The following is a 16139-nucleotide window of genomic DNA, read 5'->3' on the forward strand; positions in this document are numbered from 1 at the left end:
TGAGTCATACATTACTGTTTTCCTGGTTGCCTCAGTGCCAGTTAATTTGGGAAACTCAAATGTATATCAGAGATTTTTCAAAAAACCTCAACCATTAGTTTGTAGAAAGTCATGATTGTTTTAATTTTTGCCTATGGACAAGTTTGCATAATCTGCATGTTTTTAAAAAATAAATAAATAAAAAATTGCTGTCTTGAAAGTGCCTCCTACAGTTACAATTGTTTGCCCAAACTCTGGTCCCCGTGGGGAGTTACTGCTCTGAGATCCAGACTGTGTTTATTTAAATTTGGGTTTGAAGACTGGCATCCCATCAGAGACAGCTTGGGTATATATGGCTGTAAAGTAGTATAACCTGAAAAGCAGAAGTTTGATCAAAGCTTGCTCCTGGTGAGTTCTGGATAAGGTGTGTTTGTCTGTAGAGGAGTTTAAGTGCATTTAAGTGCACTGAAATGGGACAATATCTCACCAACAGCCAAGTAAAAATTGATTATTGGAATTTTAAATGTAAGAAGATAACACAGAACAATCTTTAATAAACTGACTGGTTGTCTTTTCACGATTTAATATATCTGGATGTAGCAGTGTTCCTCTGGTAGACAAGAGGCTTTGAATCTAATTATCCAGGCCACTGAAACTTACAGCTTAGACAGGAGTGGAAGATAAATACAGAATAAAGAGCAAAACATGTGTTGTGGCTCTTCAGTGCTTTAGAGAAGAGGCTTATGATTTTAAATTTTTGTGGGGAGTGACCAAGACCTTAGACAGCAAAATTCCTGGCAGTATTACACATGACAAGTTACTTGGTCTTCCAGAAATGAGTATGAGAATTGAGCAATTATACATCAGTCTTTCCATTACTTCCCATGCTTTTACTGATATGGAGCATGAGGCTCATGAATATGAGCAATGAATTAGCTTTTTTTACACGTACACATCCAAGGAGATTTTGTATATTTAAAGACGAATAATAGCCTTTCTTTGTGGATTTCCATCCCTGCCAAGCTTCCTCCTATCTCCCCCCACAAATAAACAAATACAAACTGTCTGAAGCGAGGTTACAACATGAGACAGATGGTAAATAGGATTTTTGGGCCTTTGTATTCCCAGAAAATGTCCAGGGATACATACCCATGTATGAATGAAGTGAATTTATTGCTTCATACAGCAAATGTTTCCTTTTCATTACAGATGACAATGGCCTTAATCCAGTTTGGGCGCCGTGTCCAGAACAAGTGAAATTTGAAATTTATGATCCCAATCTAGCGTTTCTGCGCTTTGTTGTTTATGAGGAGGATATGTTCAGTGACCCTAATTTCTTAGCACATGCCACTTTTCCTATCAAAGGAATCAAAACAGGTAAGAATGGGAGGTGTAATATGGGGCTAAGTCAGAAAAATGTGGTTCAGCATTGTTGTATTGTGATTTTGCTGTCAGTAGCAACTATGACATGCCAAAGGAGAATTGCGCTTTTGATCTGCTCCTTTAGTTGTTTGTTATGATGTGGGGCGTGTAGTGTGCAAGTATTTAAAATAATCCTCCTCTCACTTTCTGATTTGTTTTGAGATAGTAAAACATAGAAAAATTTGCAACAGCAAAAAACACAACAAAGATGTTAAAATTACTACTGATAGTGTGCCGTGACTCTGAGGAAGTTAAACACAAGTTTCTTGTGTACCTGTAGACCCAGAGGTTTAATTCTAACTTCTTTGTTCTGAAAGTGGGAGATTCCAATAAAGGTTCTTTCTTCCTCTCTAGTTTGTGTTGCATTTCAGAAGAAAGTAACAAGATCACTACTTTTGGTATTACACCTATCTCCTTACTAATATCACTTATATGTCTTCAACTGTCTTCACCATGTGTTGTCTTCCTCCACAACCATGGACTCCATCTCAGCAACAGGGTTATGTGCTCTGAGTAAAATGTGGGAAGATTCTGTTTTGGTGTCAGTGGATGTGTTTTATTAATTGCCTTAGATGTGGACATATGCAGAAGTAGGTTTTCTGATTCTCTCTGCAACTGGCTTTAGTTTTCAAGAACATGTGAAATCTTGTGTTTTTCATTTTGGCCGTTATTGTCGTTTGCTTCTCTGTAATTCACATAGCAAAGCCTGCTCTCAGCAATGGAGCATTTGAGCAGAGAAGGATCTCTTAGTTGTTAGGACTGTTTGCACCATTTTGATGACTGCAGGTAACCATTTGCCTTGATTCTAGTTCTCCTTTGTGTATGTTTTTTGTTTTCCACAGGTTTTAGATCAGTTCCTCTCAAGAATGGTTACAGTGAAGACATAGAGCTAGCCTCGCTTCTGATTCATTGTGAAATGCAACAAGTTCTGGTGAGAACCATTCGTTTGTTTTGTGCACTTAGAGCTTGTGTTACCAGTTCTTTGTGGAAACCGGGAAGTGAGGATTTAGTTTTCTGCTGTGGTATAGTCTGATACTTCTTTAGGTACTGGGGAAGACCAAGGATGCAAATTGAGTTACTCTCCTCTGGGGAGGACACAGATTACTCACTTGTTAAAAGAAATAATGCAGAAACAAAGACTAATTGCTTCTATTTTTTTTTTCCTTTACAAGCATGGTCATTGTCTTCCAATGTTAACTACCTGATGCTGTGCAAAGCTAGCTAAATTCAGGCCTTAGCTTCATGGAATTCTTTTTAAAGGTCCTGCATTTTAAAAAAAAAAAATCTCTTTAAGAAGAGAAGATAAATTTACTTCTCCCAGTATGTCATTAACATAAATAACCCAACAAATGGAAGACATATCCTGGTTCCTACTGAAGCTCTAATCTCCTTCCCTTAAGCCTCCGTAAAACAACTGATTGAAGTACTAGTATTTTCATGCACATAAGGAAAAAATGATGATGATGCATCCCTTGCTTATGAAGCCAGGCATTAAAGCGGCTGATCTGTGAAGAGCATTTGTTGGTGCTCCAGAGGTGGTGCTTTATATGCTAATTTAAAGCAGGTTTATTCTCAGACTGTCTCCATACCTCAACAGTATATTATGCTATTTGCTTTATATATTATTATACAGTAACTATAATAAACTAAATACATATGCAATTATAACTATATATTCATTTTTTATTTTATTATAATATTTTATTAAACACAATGGCATAGAAGACAAGTGATGAAATTTTATGGTACTTCTGGGAAGTGAGGATTTCACGGTGTTTTCCAGTACCCTTCTGATTCAGAAGAGGGGGGAAAGAAAGTGGAACTTATTTGTAGTCATTCACAACCATTTAGGCTTATGCTATGGTTCACACCAGCGTACGTTATGTTTCCTGATTAAACTATCAGATTCAGCTAACAGTAAGTCTTTATGTCTCTGGAGAGATTTGTGCCTGTAGTTACACATACTGAAATGGAAATGTCTGAATTCTCAGTCACATTCCTCACAGACAAATGGCAGCCTCTTTTCCAAATGTCCTTTGTCAAGACTTTTGTAAATCCACCTTATGGACACATGATGTAAAATGACTGTGTGTAATCACAGTTTTTGTAGCCATGGTAGCTTTCTTCTGGTGGTTAGCAAAGAGTTAGGAGAGAAGAAGGCTGGGAACTGAGACGAAGGGTGTGTATAAAGAAAAGAGATATATGTCCTTTGAAGATAACATTTGAAATGTTCATATTCCATGGATACAAGTCTGATACAGGAGGCCAGATAAGCTTACATGTTTTTGTTTTGCCTCCTTTGAGTAAACTGGTAACAACTTGCTATTGCCAAAACTGTCGAGCATGGGCATGATGCGTAGATACATTGCTAATTCCTCCTCAGAAATTCAGATCATTCTTTGCCTGGGGCAGGAGTATCTCTTGAAGTGTTGCTCGTAGCAGCAGTATGTCTCCCAGTCTGTCAGCACCAAGTCCTTTGACAGTAGCACATTTCACACTCTTGAAGCCCCTTCTGCTTAAGCCAAATGAAGATGAAACACAGCTCTGTATTTTCACGCTTTTTGATATCTTTGGGTGATAATGCAGTTGCAGGAGAACTTTCAAAAATTTTTCCTTTAGTTTGGCAGTCTGCAGCAAACCAAGATTTGCCATGGTTAATCAACTTCTAGAGCTTCTGCCAGGTCATTCGAGAAGCATCAGGAAAGATCAAGCTTGTATCCATCTGTTCTGCTTTTTTTTTTTTTTTTTAAAATAATGACCCTCCATAAAATGGTATAATTTAATAACAGGCCTGTTTATATACAGAGCCTGTTTATATACATCTGCATACTCTTGGAGATGAAATACAAAGATATAAAGGGGAATTACAGATGGCTGAGAAAATTCTTTAGGAATAAAGAAGCAAGAATATTGCAAAGTAAGCATTCACATGTGTGAATCATTTATGGGGCCTTACGTAGTTTTTGTCCAAGTTGACTGTCTTCCTGATCCTGCAGAAATTCTGTTACATTGCTGCTGTTGTCACATTTAGAAGCATGTCTTCTGTGTCTGAAATTTGATTTACTCGCTTCAGAAAGTATGTGTACCACTTTAGCACTTCCTAATTACAGTGGACATTAAACAGCATTTTAAAGTCTAGCTTTGCACAAATAGTAGTACATATGCATCTCGACAATTACACCTGCAAATTGGTAATTAGCAATCTGCTTATTCCTTCTGCAATTTGGGAATGCAAAGTTTCATTCCTATTCTTGCAGGGGAAGCTTTTTAAAACTTAATCAGTAGCATAGCACTGAGGCTGCTCCGTTTGCTTCAAGCCATACCAGGGAGCTGTAGGAGTATGCTTTGGGAGGAGAAAGAAAGGTTAGGAAAGGATCTGGTTGCTCTACCTGTTGAAACCCCATGGGTGTTTGCTAAACATGACAGCTTCCCTAGATCTGTACTGAGTGCTAAAAGAGGCATTCTTATTAATATGCCATCTCTGAAAATGCTTAGATTTGTTATGTTTATTGATTCCATGTCATTTCTTGTAGGATGTGCATCTTGTTTTGCTGCTGATGTAAAAATTAAGACTTTGTTCCTGCCAATACTATTCCCCACTAGTAACTCAATAAAGGAGACAGCTTGTGCATCCAAAGTTTTGAAATATTAAAGCAATTTGAAGTCATTAAGGGAATCATGATGATTGTTTTATGCTTGTGGATAATTTTGTGATGTTCTCCTGTGGGCCACATTCAACAAGAGAAATTCAGATGGCTGCAAATTATACTTGAAATACTTAGCCAGTTCTGTTGCAGGTTGTCATAGCTCCACAGAAACAAAGGATGTGTCCTTTCTTGATCGTCTGACACTTGATAATATTAGAGATCCTATTTACTAGTCAGTATTTCCACTTGCAGCCTAGATTTCAATAAGAAAGCGCCAGGAATATGTCACCTTACACAAATATGGTGGAGCAGTCAAAAATAAGATTTTTTAAAAAAAAAGTCTATTAAAAATTTATAATCTGATGTCCCACAGTGATACATCGTTTGCTGTCCTTTCCTTAACATGCTGGCATACTTTGTGTGTGGAAAAATATTCCAACATATGTTTCAGATACAGACACTTCATGACTCCTGGAATGTCCCTGATGCCCCTACTAGACAGTGTGGTGCCTTAGATAATGGGCCTAAGGGTTTTTTTTTTCACTATGTTCTTAGTTACTTAGTTTGTTTCCATAAATGTTGCAGAATCATCAGAATCATCATGCAAAACTAATTTTAGAAAACCAATGGAATGTGTTTAGAAAAACAAAATAACCACCCAAACTCTGTTGGTTCTGTCTTACACTGTACATTGTTTTCCAATATTCTTTTGAAGGAAAGTGAAGAAGAGCTTTATTCCTCATGTCGGCAACTTCGGAAACGCCAGGAGGAGCTTAATAATCAGCTGTTCCTTTATGACACCCATGTGAATTTAAGGAATCCTAACAGAGATGCTATATTAAAAGAATTTAATGTGAATGAGCACAAACTACAGATATATCAAGAGACATGCAACCGCAGGTAGGTTGATAATCATTCTCCTTCCCAAGGCAGCTCTGTCCAAACATGATTTATGGTAAGGAAGTCTCAGATTTATTAAAATAAGCATCTAAAGAGTGACTGGAGTAGGATGAGGATATCTCAAGTGAGGCTGGGCTGCAAGCCACTAGAGGCCAGCAGACTCAATGAAATACCTGCTCAGTGAAATCCTGGTTTTAGGGATCACAGTGAAACATGTAATCCTGTGAGGTTATGTTCTTTTCTCTTGCTTTCTAGGAGAAAAGCCTGGAAATACGCACAGCCAAATAGCCTGTATTGTCAAATAAACAAGCCACCTTACTCCTACAATATTGGAATTATGTCCTTGGCAGTGCTATTAACATATTAAATGTGTGGGAAGAAAGCACACTTCCAGACAGACAAACTGCAAAAGATAAAAGCAGGAGTTAGTTGTTAAGAGCACAGAACTGTCAGTTAAGTGTCAATGCACTATCCAAAGCTTAAGAGAAGGGTCTGTCTCCTTTGCTGCTACCTTTGCATTGTGAGGGAGACAGAAGATTCTTGTACCAGTCAAGTAGATCTTTTTTCCTTTCTGAGCTGATGGGATGGGAGGAAGACTTTTCTTTAAATATTTTTACCTTTCTATGTGTGCTGAACAGTTGTGTGAATCACTGGCTTATTCACATTTATTGCAGGAAAAACAATACTTGTTGCCGATACGTTACTCGCCATTTGTGTCTAAGTAAAATGAATGTAGTAAACTGCTTTCTTCTGAGAAATTCCTAGTAAACTTGACTTTTCATTCTTTTTTCTTTTTTCTTTTTTTTTCTTTTCCCTTAAGATTAAAGGAGAAGAAAGTCAGTAACAGCAAATTCTACTCTTAAAGCAATCATTCTTTGATGGATGCTTTATGGAGCAATTCAGGAGGAGATATTAATTTATCCTGGTCATCCTACTCCATGCAGATCTCATCAAGCTGAATGAATAGAAGAGGAGGAGGAGAAAAGATGGGTTTCCTTAATAATTTCTTGTTATAAGAAAAACTGTTTAAATTCCTAATAATTTATATTCTGTACAAAACATACCCTCTGTGCAGGCCAGACTTCTGTGTATTCAAGATTTTTAAAATTGGAGGGTGGGTAATTGCATAGACTTCACTTCTTATCAATACCTGAAGCACAAGTTTAAATCATCTATTTTATTTGTGTACACAGGCTGTAGATAAGACATTCGTAACAATTTACATGCATTGAACCTCACCACGTTAACAACCTGGCTCCTTAAGATTAACTGGTAGTGAGTTTTTTAATTTATTAAATGCTGTAAAAGCACTTTTGCACCAGCATTTTTTTTTTTTAATGTATGTTACAGAAGATTGTACTTTCGATACTGTATAAAGTATTTCGGGCAGCTAATAGCTCATACTGTATTGTCTTGTTATAAGTTTTCTGTTCTCTTTTTGAGTACCAAATAATGTTAACTTTGTTGAAACCAAATATCTTCTGTGACTGTAGTTGTTTCTTCTTGAAAAGTTTAGGAAAGGAACAATGTGCAAACCTGTGTTTGCAGCCCCTCTGAATTTATATTCCTAACTTAAGGCACTGGAAGGAAGGTTTTAATATATGTGGTAGGAAATACCTGTTTGCAGAACGGAAAGGTATTTCAAATCTGAAAAGCATTTGCTTTGGTATACTTTCATTTTGCAAACCCTTTCAACTGCTAATGTGCTTAGAAATGATTTTTTTAATGAACTGTCCATTTTTAATCTTGCAATCCTAGTTAGATGGTAGCATCAAATGATAGTGTTCTGTAAATGTGTAGACCATTTTCCCAAAATGTATCTAATCCAAGAATGACAGTATACACAGTCATTCTTACAGCTTTAATCAATTGAAGAGCATCGAGCTACAGATGAGAAAACTCGTTAGATTAGCAAGTGTGTTTTGTTGCAAGAGCAGAGTGAAAGTCCTTGAATGGCATATTTAAAACCAGTTGTCCTAATTTGAGATAGTACTATGTTACTACTATTGAATTCCTAGTTTCCTTCTGTCTACATGGGTGGAGTTTTACTGTCTGCATGCATGAGTTTACCTTTCATGTGTGTGCACAGGAGTTATGTCTAAATGACTGCATGAATCATAAAATGTTGCATACATCATGGTGTATTTCTGATCACAGAAAACCTGCTTGGTTTTGGGATTCATTGCCTGATGAAGCTGCCTCAGCAGTTCTCAGTTGCTGTTGCTCCTCATGCTATGACTTCTGTTGTTTCAAGATGCACTTAATTGATGCCATAGCGCATTCACCAGCGATGGTTTGAGGAACTCCTCTGAGGTTTTAGTTACTATGAATAGAGTCTTGTCTCACTTATCTTGAGATGAAAGTGCTGTAATAGTGTCCTACAGTGCGGTGGCTTCTGCAGATTTTTTTTTTTCCTGGAGAAATTAATACCAATCAGTGAACTGGAAAAGAGAAGAGGATAAAGTTAAAGGTAATTCTAGGCTTCTTCCTGCCTGAAATCCCTTCAGTCCCCAGCTCTGCTTGGTCTTTTCAAGGATTAGATGGATGCCAAAGGAAAAAAAAAAAAAAGGGGGGGGGGGGGGGGCAGACGAAAAATAAATCATCAACTGTGGATTTTGAAGGTACAGCAGTAACTTAGACTGCTGTGTAAAGCTGTGCTTCTCTGCAGTATCCATGCGTGATGGGCTGACCAGTTGCTGTTGCTGGAAGGTGAGGACTTTTGGTGCGCACACATCTTGTAGCATGATCTGGGATGCATTTTGTTTTGTTACATGATCAGTCCCTGTGCTATATATTTCATTCAGCAGCCTGTGTGTGTCTCTTTTAATGTTTCAAGAATGTTGTCAGTATTGATCAGACAAGGGGGCCCAAAGCCCTGTTTGGAAGGTCCTGAAGCTCTTACTTCAGTTGGGACAGTATCTGTAGACAGCTGAATACCAGCTGGGCTTATACTGATTACAAAAAATAAGAGACTGTAAGATGCTCAGGCTGAGGGAGATCAAAGCCTAGAGCTCCAGGTTGTTGTGAATTTATTTTTTTTAGCTCATTTCCAGAGCAGACATAGCCAGATTGCCCACGTGGGTCATTTGTCTTGACTACTTTCATTTTGCATGTTCCTGACACAGAACAGTCATTGTGTGATGAACGTATGAGTTCCTTGTGCTGCTGTTGTCCAAATGCTTAAGAAATAGCACCTTTTACAGTCCTTCAGAAAGCTGTGTGTGTGTTATGTCACGTATGTAATGTCAAAAGTTACGAGGTGGTACTCAGTATTTATGAAAATCCATTTCATTTTACAGTAAGGCTTTTTTTTTTTTTCCCCTCTGAGTATAAATGCTAGGTTGTATTCAGAAAGAAAATACTGTGTTAGCTGTTTGGTTGATGTGTGAATTGGGCCAGGCTGTGTACTAACTCTTCTCTTGCATTGTGTTTTAACTCTGAAGCCCCACCCTCAATTCTTTGTCAGGGCAGACTAGCAACTTTTTCACAGTTGCAGCTGTTTTAATATAAAACTAGGATTGAGTGTGTGTGCTAATTTTATAATCTAGAAGGGAAAACATTTATAAATTTTTGAAGTTAACAATATCTGTTGTATTGTTACATTCTTACAGAAACTATTTTAAATCCTTAAATTATTTTATTTTTAATAAATAATTTTCGATAGCGGTGATGTAAATGATGCCAGATGCTTCTTCATTTAAGCATTGTTTATTGAATTTCATGACTTAAAATCTCCAGCCATTTGAGTCGGTATGAGTGTGTTACTGAAAAGTGGTGTGTTAGAGTTATGGTGTGTTATGTTGGGGGTTGGAAGAACGGCATCTCTGTGTTTTTAAGATGAACTGACTTTGATTGCTTCCATAGAAGTCATCGTTGTTGCACTTCATCTGGATACAAACGAGCACTGCAGAAGGAAAAGGTTGAAGATCACATTTAACTTTCAACTCCTAACCGACCTTTTCCAGGAGTAGGCAGATACTAACTTTGATTGTAGTGAGTATCAGATTTGTATCAACTCAAACAATAAAGCATAACCAAGGCAAAGATGAAGCTTGTAGTAATTTGGAATGCATGTTCCCTTTCTGCTCACAAGGTCACCGTAATGGTATGGGTGTAAGTGTTGCTGGGGGCAGGCATGACATCTTTAATATTTATTTATTTGTATCTTGGCAGTCTTGGGAAGAAAAATTTTATCAGTCTTTTATTAAAAAATGTATGCATGTTGAGTAGCAATCAATATGAGGTATTTGTAGCCTAAGTCATCTAGGAGGCTGTTAGACAAGCCAAATGGTCATCTTCACCTATTCATTTGTGAAAATTGGTGTTCTTAAACTGTTCACTTAAAACATCAGCAGCGTTCTTTTTACCTTCATTAAATAATGGTGAGGAGTAGCAAATTTTCAATTCTGCTTTTTCAGTTTTTAGGTGTTCTTCTGGTAATTAACCTTGAGGAAAACAAATCATTGATGACAACTTCGAAACAGACACAAGTGAATTACCTTAGTTTACTCAGCTGCTCATCCAAAAGTAGTAAAAAAAAAAAACAAAAAAAAAAACAACAACAAACCAAACCAAAACAAACACCAAAAAAAATACAAAAAAAAAAAAAACAAACAGGAAGGAGGGGAGAGATTTCTCATTGAAAAATACTTGAAATAGAGCGCTGTGACTGGCTTTGCATGTACATAACTCAAGCAATTTAAAACTCCTTTAAGCCAGACGTTTCCTCTTTTCATTTTGGAAAGTAAAAGAGGAAGAGTATCCTTCATCTCTTCTGTAGTCTGGATTCTCCTTTTTTTTTTTTTTTTTTTTTTTTTTTTTTTTGTCTGGGATAACCATTGCCAAGCGCCTGCTTGTTTCTCTGAACTAGGCCTGATTTAGTACCCCGTGCTCAAGCATAAGTCGTGGGCAGTTAGGACACAATAACGCCTCTTACTCCGTTATCAATGAGAAGTTCTGTCCTTGACTCCAGGAAAATGAAGACCTTCACGTGTTTTGCTCAGCTTCTGCAGGAGGATTTGCTGCTTCAGTTTTGGTATTTGTGTTTGCGCTCCCCTCCCCAAGCTATTGCAAATAGCAGAAGAAATTCCTCTGTGGCACAGGAGTTCTGTTCTACATCTTAAAAAGGTCTGCTTTTTACAAGAATCAGAACCATAATATTGGTATTTCATGCCATGCAACAGGCCTGTGCACTTTCTTGTACATTTTCTTTTGTCTATTGCTTCTGCTAGCATTAAAATCTCTTAATCTATTTCTGATAACATTATGTCAAAACCAGGGTACTTGAAGGAGACAAACCAGGTGGTCTTCACTTGAAAAACAGGGCCTGCTGGGAAGATAACAGCAGTCCAATGCTTTCATGAGATCACAACTACCTTTATTTTTCCATCTTTTAGTAAAGCGAGATTCTTCTTCCTGCAAACTATGACTATGTATATTAACAGCTTCTGGTAAGTGGCCCTTCTGCCATCAGCATGGTGGAACACTGAAACGCCATCGTCTTCAGTTGTCCCTCAAGTTAACCCTTTTATGGTATGCACAGTGGTGGAGGAATTAAGGAGGAAAAAGAAAACCAAACAGATTTCAAGTAAAACTAAGCATCTAATTATCAGTGATTGCAAAAATTAACTGAGGAAACAAACTCAACATTCAAAGAATGCTGGCTTCAGTCAGCATTAACTGAAAATATCTCCATCTTCTAAACACAGGTGGCCGCGTACTTGTAGCTTGGTTTCCCTTTTTAGCCATTTTTATTTTTTTGAGTCTTTCAGCTCTTTGTTTCCCTATTTAAATCCAGAGCTGAAGTTACTGGAACTAGCATAAAATTAAGATAGTGTAGTTTCAGCTATTAAAATGGAAAGACTAGGGAAAAGTGTGAACTTCCTGAAGGACTGTGTACTTATCTAGAAATACTGAGAAACTGTAATGCTTATCAGTTAAGGGAACACAACTTTGTGATTTAACATTTCGATGTGAAGTTTCTCAGCATCTCTTCTATTGTTAAACTGAAAGAGATGAGGGAGTTAAGTACAGATCATTACTGTTTCTAGCAAACTATTTTCTATTCTTAAAACTTCACAAAATCCTGACTTTCTCTGCAGAGCGTTTATCATCCTGCTTCAAAGGTGATGTTCTCTTCAAATGCTATCAGGTGCTAAAGAAATATTATTAAAGGCTAAAAAGACTTTATAAGCAATGGAACATGAGTGTGATCACTTACCTGATGTCCTTTAGATAATTGTTTTGTTTAACCATTCAGTAATGCTGGGAAAAACCATAGCTGTTTCTTATGAATGCACTTTAGATAACTCATTTTAAACAGGAATATTGTAGTTTGAAGTATCTACAGAGCTGTGTTGCTTCAAGCACTTTGCTGCCATTTTATTAACAATTCAACATTTTCCAGAAGTGTCATTAGATACCAGAGTTTATTTAGAGAAGTACATCAGAATTTTTTTTTTTTTTTTTAAAGTGAAACAAACCCCAAAACATTCATTTATTGTCTACCACTTAAACAGTTAATCAAGCAACTAAGGCAAATTCTTGGTCAGGCGTATATACATCCAAGCTGGAAAGCAGAATTTGGTTTTGGAATGTGATCAAAGAGTAAGTTTATTCTCCTCTGGATCATGTAGCAGAAACTTGTTAGGAATAAAGGGGCAGAGTATAATATTGTTGGGGAGGAAGGGTCAGTCTAAGTGTACCACTGTAACAGACAATAAAATGCTGTTTTCGCAGGAGGACTAAGCTTTGTCTTGTTAGTGATCTGATCAATTTCACTTTGAAGAGGAATTTTGTATAAAAATTACATCTTTTTTACTTAGCAGTTCCATTCCTTAGGGCTAGAAATGTTAAAAATATTTACCTGAATAGCACCAATGTGGTTTTTTTTAATACCTGTCAACACTAACGAGTACTCAACATAACTAAATTCCGTCCCCCATATTCCATAATATTCAGTGTTTCATCTTTCAGTGTGAAAATGTAACTGCAGATGGAAACCATGCAACCACCACGGCAATCAACAAGAGCAATCCTCCATTCCTAACAAGCTTCGTAATGGCATACTTTCTTGGCTTTGGTCCACAGCCCTGAGATTTAAACCACTCAACCACTTCATTCAGGCTGTATTTTTGAGGCTCATACCCCAGCTCTTTCCTGGCTTTCTCCATGCTAAAATAATGTGTGACACCAGTTTTGTAAACTTCTGTGCGGGTGAGGAGAGGCTGAAAATTATAAACATGACCTACAAGAAAATGAACTATTTCAGTAAGGAATGCAAAAAAATAGACAAGGGAGAGAGGAAGGCGGCAGGTTGGGAACTTATAACCCAGCCCTTCTACTAATGGTCGGAAAAATTCGAAGTTATTTACTGGCCTGCCATCTGAAATAAAATAGGCTTGGCCTGCAGCTATGTGCTTTTTGGTGGCTTTGAGGGCCTCAAAGGCAAGGATGTGAGCCTGAACAAGATTATCTACATGTACAAATTCTACTAAACTGAGAGGGTCTCCATATACAAATTTAAACAGTCCCCTTTCAATGTAACTAACTATTCTTGGAAGATGTCTTTGCTCTCCTGGCCCATAGATACCTGCTGGTCGGAGAGCACAAGTCCTTAATACACCTTTCCCATTTCCAAGCTCAGCACCATTTGCCTCCAGCACCTTCATTTCAGCTAAAGATTTGGTCCGGGAGTAGTGATCTGGATGAAGGTGAAGAGGTAGATAAGGCAGAGATTCATCCCCATTTTCTATAATCTGGCCTCCAAATATCACATTATATGTACTTGTATAAACCAGACTTGACACTCCTGTGCTCTTGCAGGCCTGGATGACATTTTCTGTTCCTTTCACGTTAACATCTTCTATAAGTTTTCGGTTCAGCTGCTCCCTGCCAGACATTCCATAGGAAGCGATATGGAATACGCAGATTACATCTTTAAGAGCCTCTTCCACTTCAGACAGACAGCAGACATCCCCTCGCATAAACTTTATTCCCTCTGGCACTGCTTGAAGTGGCTTCGTGACATCAAAGAGAATCACATCCACTCCCATTTGGTATATGGCACAACCTAAACTAAAACAGGACAGAAACCACATGTTATATACATAACACAGTAATGCATGAAACATTTCACCTGGAGGTAAGAGAAGCCTATTAACTATTCTAATATATTTTTTTAATTTATTCTGGCTCCCTCTTTACTTAGAGGAAAAGAAATCAAAAGAAAAAACATAAAGTGGGGAAACTACAATAAGGGAAAAAAACACAACACCACTAACTGGTGTTTTTAACTGCTTTTTGGAAGAACCCAGGCATTTCTCTCCTTCCGTTCCCTACATATTTTGAGGATAAAAATGTAAATTCCTGTTACAAAGTTGCCCAGACTGATTAAATATTGAGACTAACTGTCTTGTAATCATGTGGAAACAGAATAACGTATTTGCTTAAAACATTCAGAAGCAGTTTATGTTTGTTGAAAAACGAGACCCCAATAGGAACCATCAGTCGATGGGGTGAACCAGGTGAGAAAGCTCAAGCCCCAAATCCTGTAGGTTTCCTTTCACAGACGGATTCTGTTGCCTCACCAACAGCGCTCTATTACATTTATTCTTGTATGTAATAACTATTTAATGCACTAACCGGAAGCCAAAATAGCCACCTCCTCCAGTAATTAGGACCGTTTCCTTGGCAACATTTTCTGCCTCCATCCTCTTGCCTTTGGTGCTGTTGAAGGAAATCGACCTATAAAACACATAGTAAAAAAGCACGTTAAAACCAATCTGAGCTCTAACGTGTTTGGTTATTCCCAGCTATAGGTCGTGCTTTGATTCAGGCCCTTCCTTCCACCATCTGCCAGGCAAGGCGGAAACTGGCATTGCTCCCAAGCCAGCTTATAGCTGAAGCAGCGCTGCCTGTCGTGAAAACGCAGCGACTCCCCAGCTGGGAAGCTCCGGGGACGCCCTCAGCCTTCCCTCCCCGGCTTTCCGCGGCCGTGCCCTGCCCGTTTGGCCGCGGTGGTCGCTGCGGGTGAGGCCGCTCCGAGGCCCCGCCAGCCCCGTACCTCAGCCCCGGCCCCGGCCCTGCTCCGCGCCACCTCCCCGCGGGGCCGCCGGGCTCCACGGGAAATGGAGTTCCCGCGCCGGGCCACAAAATGGCGGCGAAGAGCGCAGGGAGACCCGAGGGGGAATGGGGCGGTGGGCGTTGGGTTTGTGTCATGGTGTGCGCCGTGCTGTGTCAGTCTGTGCCCCCTTAGATACTGCTTTCCTCCCTTCCTTCCCCAGCGATACTTGAGCAGAGCTTGGTGTTCGCTGTGAGGCACGTTAAGATTCGGAATCTCCAGTTATCTTTGAAGCCTGAGGCTTGTCGCGCTGTCACGTTCCACTGTTTATACTTGGGAATAAAAATAGAACTAACTTTCTCTCTCCCTCATTTTTAATTGTTGTTTTCTTTTAGTCCTGATGCTCTGAGTGTGCACGAAGCCTTTAGGTGCCTCTGTGGTGCAAAAAAGTACTGTAATTACAACCTCACCAGGAGCCCATTAATAAATGCTGGTTTCTATCACATGCCTACCACTGGAAATCTTTAAAAAAAAATCATATATATATATATTTTGCCTGTTTAACCCAGTATCTTTCTGTGTACTGCTTGAGAGCCAAAACAGCACCAGTTAGTCCAACTCCTCTCTGGCCGTGCTGCTACTGACAGTGGTGTGAAGATGATACCTCGGCCACCCTCGAACAGGTTGCGACCTTCAGGAGAGCTGTGTATTTTTGGTGTCCTGGGGCCATGAACCTGTTTGAGATGTGTCCTGCTTCTGGAGCTCATTTTCACTGAAGTGTGTTAAAAGTACCTGGTGACAGAGCCTCCCCAGGCTTGCTTCACATTTTGGAAAGTGTAATGTAAGACCTTACAGTTATTTTTGGAAGATGATTTCATTAGAGAACAAAACTTTGATACATAAATCTCTTCCTCCTCTAGAGCACACAGGTTCTCATTATTGTTATATTGTCATCAATCCGGAAGAACTTTATTTCTCATAGAGTTGAGTAAGAAATGGGACAGCTTGATGTCGTGCTAGTTATCCCAGATTCTCACAGTGCAATCTGTGCTGCACAAAGGCTAAATAATAACTAATACATGTAGTTGCTCTAACGTTCATCTATCACAAGCCTGTATTGTATAGCATGC

At 38.6% G+C, this 16139-nt stretch overlaps 2 protein-coding genes across 3 annotated transcripts in view; one reads left to right on the forward strand and one right to left on the reverse strand.

The window, feature by feature from the left end:
- The window catches only part of PLCG2 (phospholipase C gamma 2), a 63442-nt gene extending 54931 nt beyond the window's left edge, over positions 1-8511 (forward strand). Inside the window, exons 30-33 of the mRNA XM_032195873.1 lie at positions 1189-1356; positions 2244-2332; positions 5764-5948; positions 6769-8511. Of these exons, the coding sequence (XP_032051764.1) occupies positions 1189-1356; positions 2244-2332; positions 5764-5948; positions 6769-6811 (485 nt within the window). The 3' untranslated portion in view covers positions 6812-8511. The remainder of the gene's footprint in view (positions 1-1188; positions 1357-2243; positions 2333-5763; positions 5949-6768) is intronic.
- Positions 8512-12304: 3793 nt separating this feature from the next.
- Positions 12305-15037, reverse strand: SDR42E1 (short chain dehydrogenase/reductase family 42E, member 1). 2 transcript variants are annotated; one of them, XM_032195877.1, is made up of 3 exons: positions 15013-15037; positions 14592-14693; positions 12305-14024 (listed from the first exon to the last, which is right to left on the reverse strand). In XM_032195877.1, the coding sequence occupies exons 2-3, from the start codon at positions 14657-14659 to the stop codon at positions 12920-12922; spliced, it is 1173 nt and encodes a 390-aa protein (XP_032051768.1). In that variant the 5' UTR covers positions 14660-14693; positions 15013-15037; the 3' UTR covers positions 12305-12919. The 2 variants fall into 2 exon arrangements, with proteins under 2 accessions (XP_032051768.1, XP_032051769.1); XM_032195878.1 differs by lacking the exon at positions 15013-15037 and having other exon boundaries at positions 12305-14019; positions 14592-14651.
- Positions 15038-16139: the final 1102 nt, after the last annotated feature.

Source organism: Aythya fuligula, chromosome 12 (assembly GCF_009819795.1).
Source record: "Aythya fuligula isolate bAytFul2 chromosome 12, bAytFul2.pri, whole genome shotgun sequence".
In the NCBI taxonomy this organism is placed as follows: domain Eukaryota; kingdom Metazoa; phylum Chordata; class Aves; order Anseriformes; family Anatidae; genus Aythya; species Aythya fuligula.

Bases quoted from the DNA above. Each gene is read 5' to 3' on its own strand.
- SDR42E1 (XM_032195877.1), bottom strand. From the start codon at position 14,659: ATGGAGGCAGAAAATGTTGCCAAGGAAACGGTCCTAATTACTGGAGGA. The intron at 14,025-14,591 runs GTTAGTGCATTA...GTCCTGTTTTAG, and splicing joins GGTGGCTATTTTGGCTTCCG to TTTAGGTTGTGCCATATACC.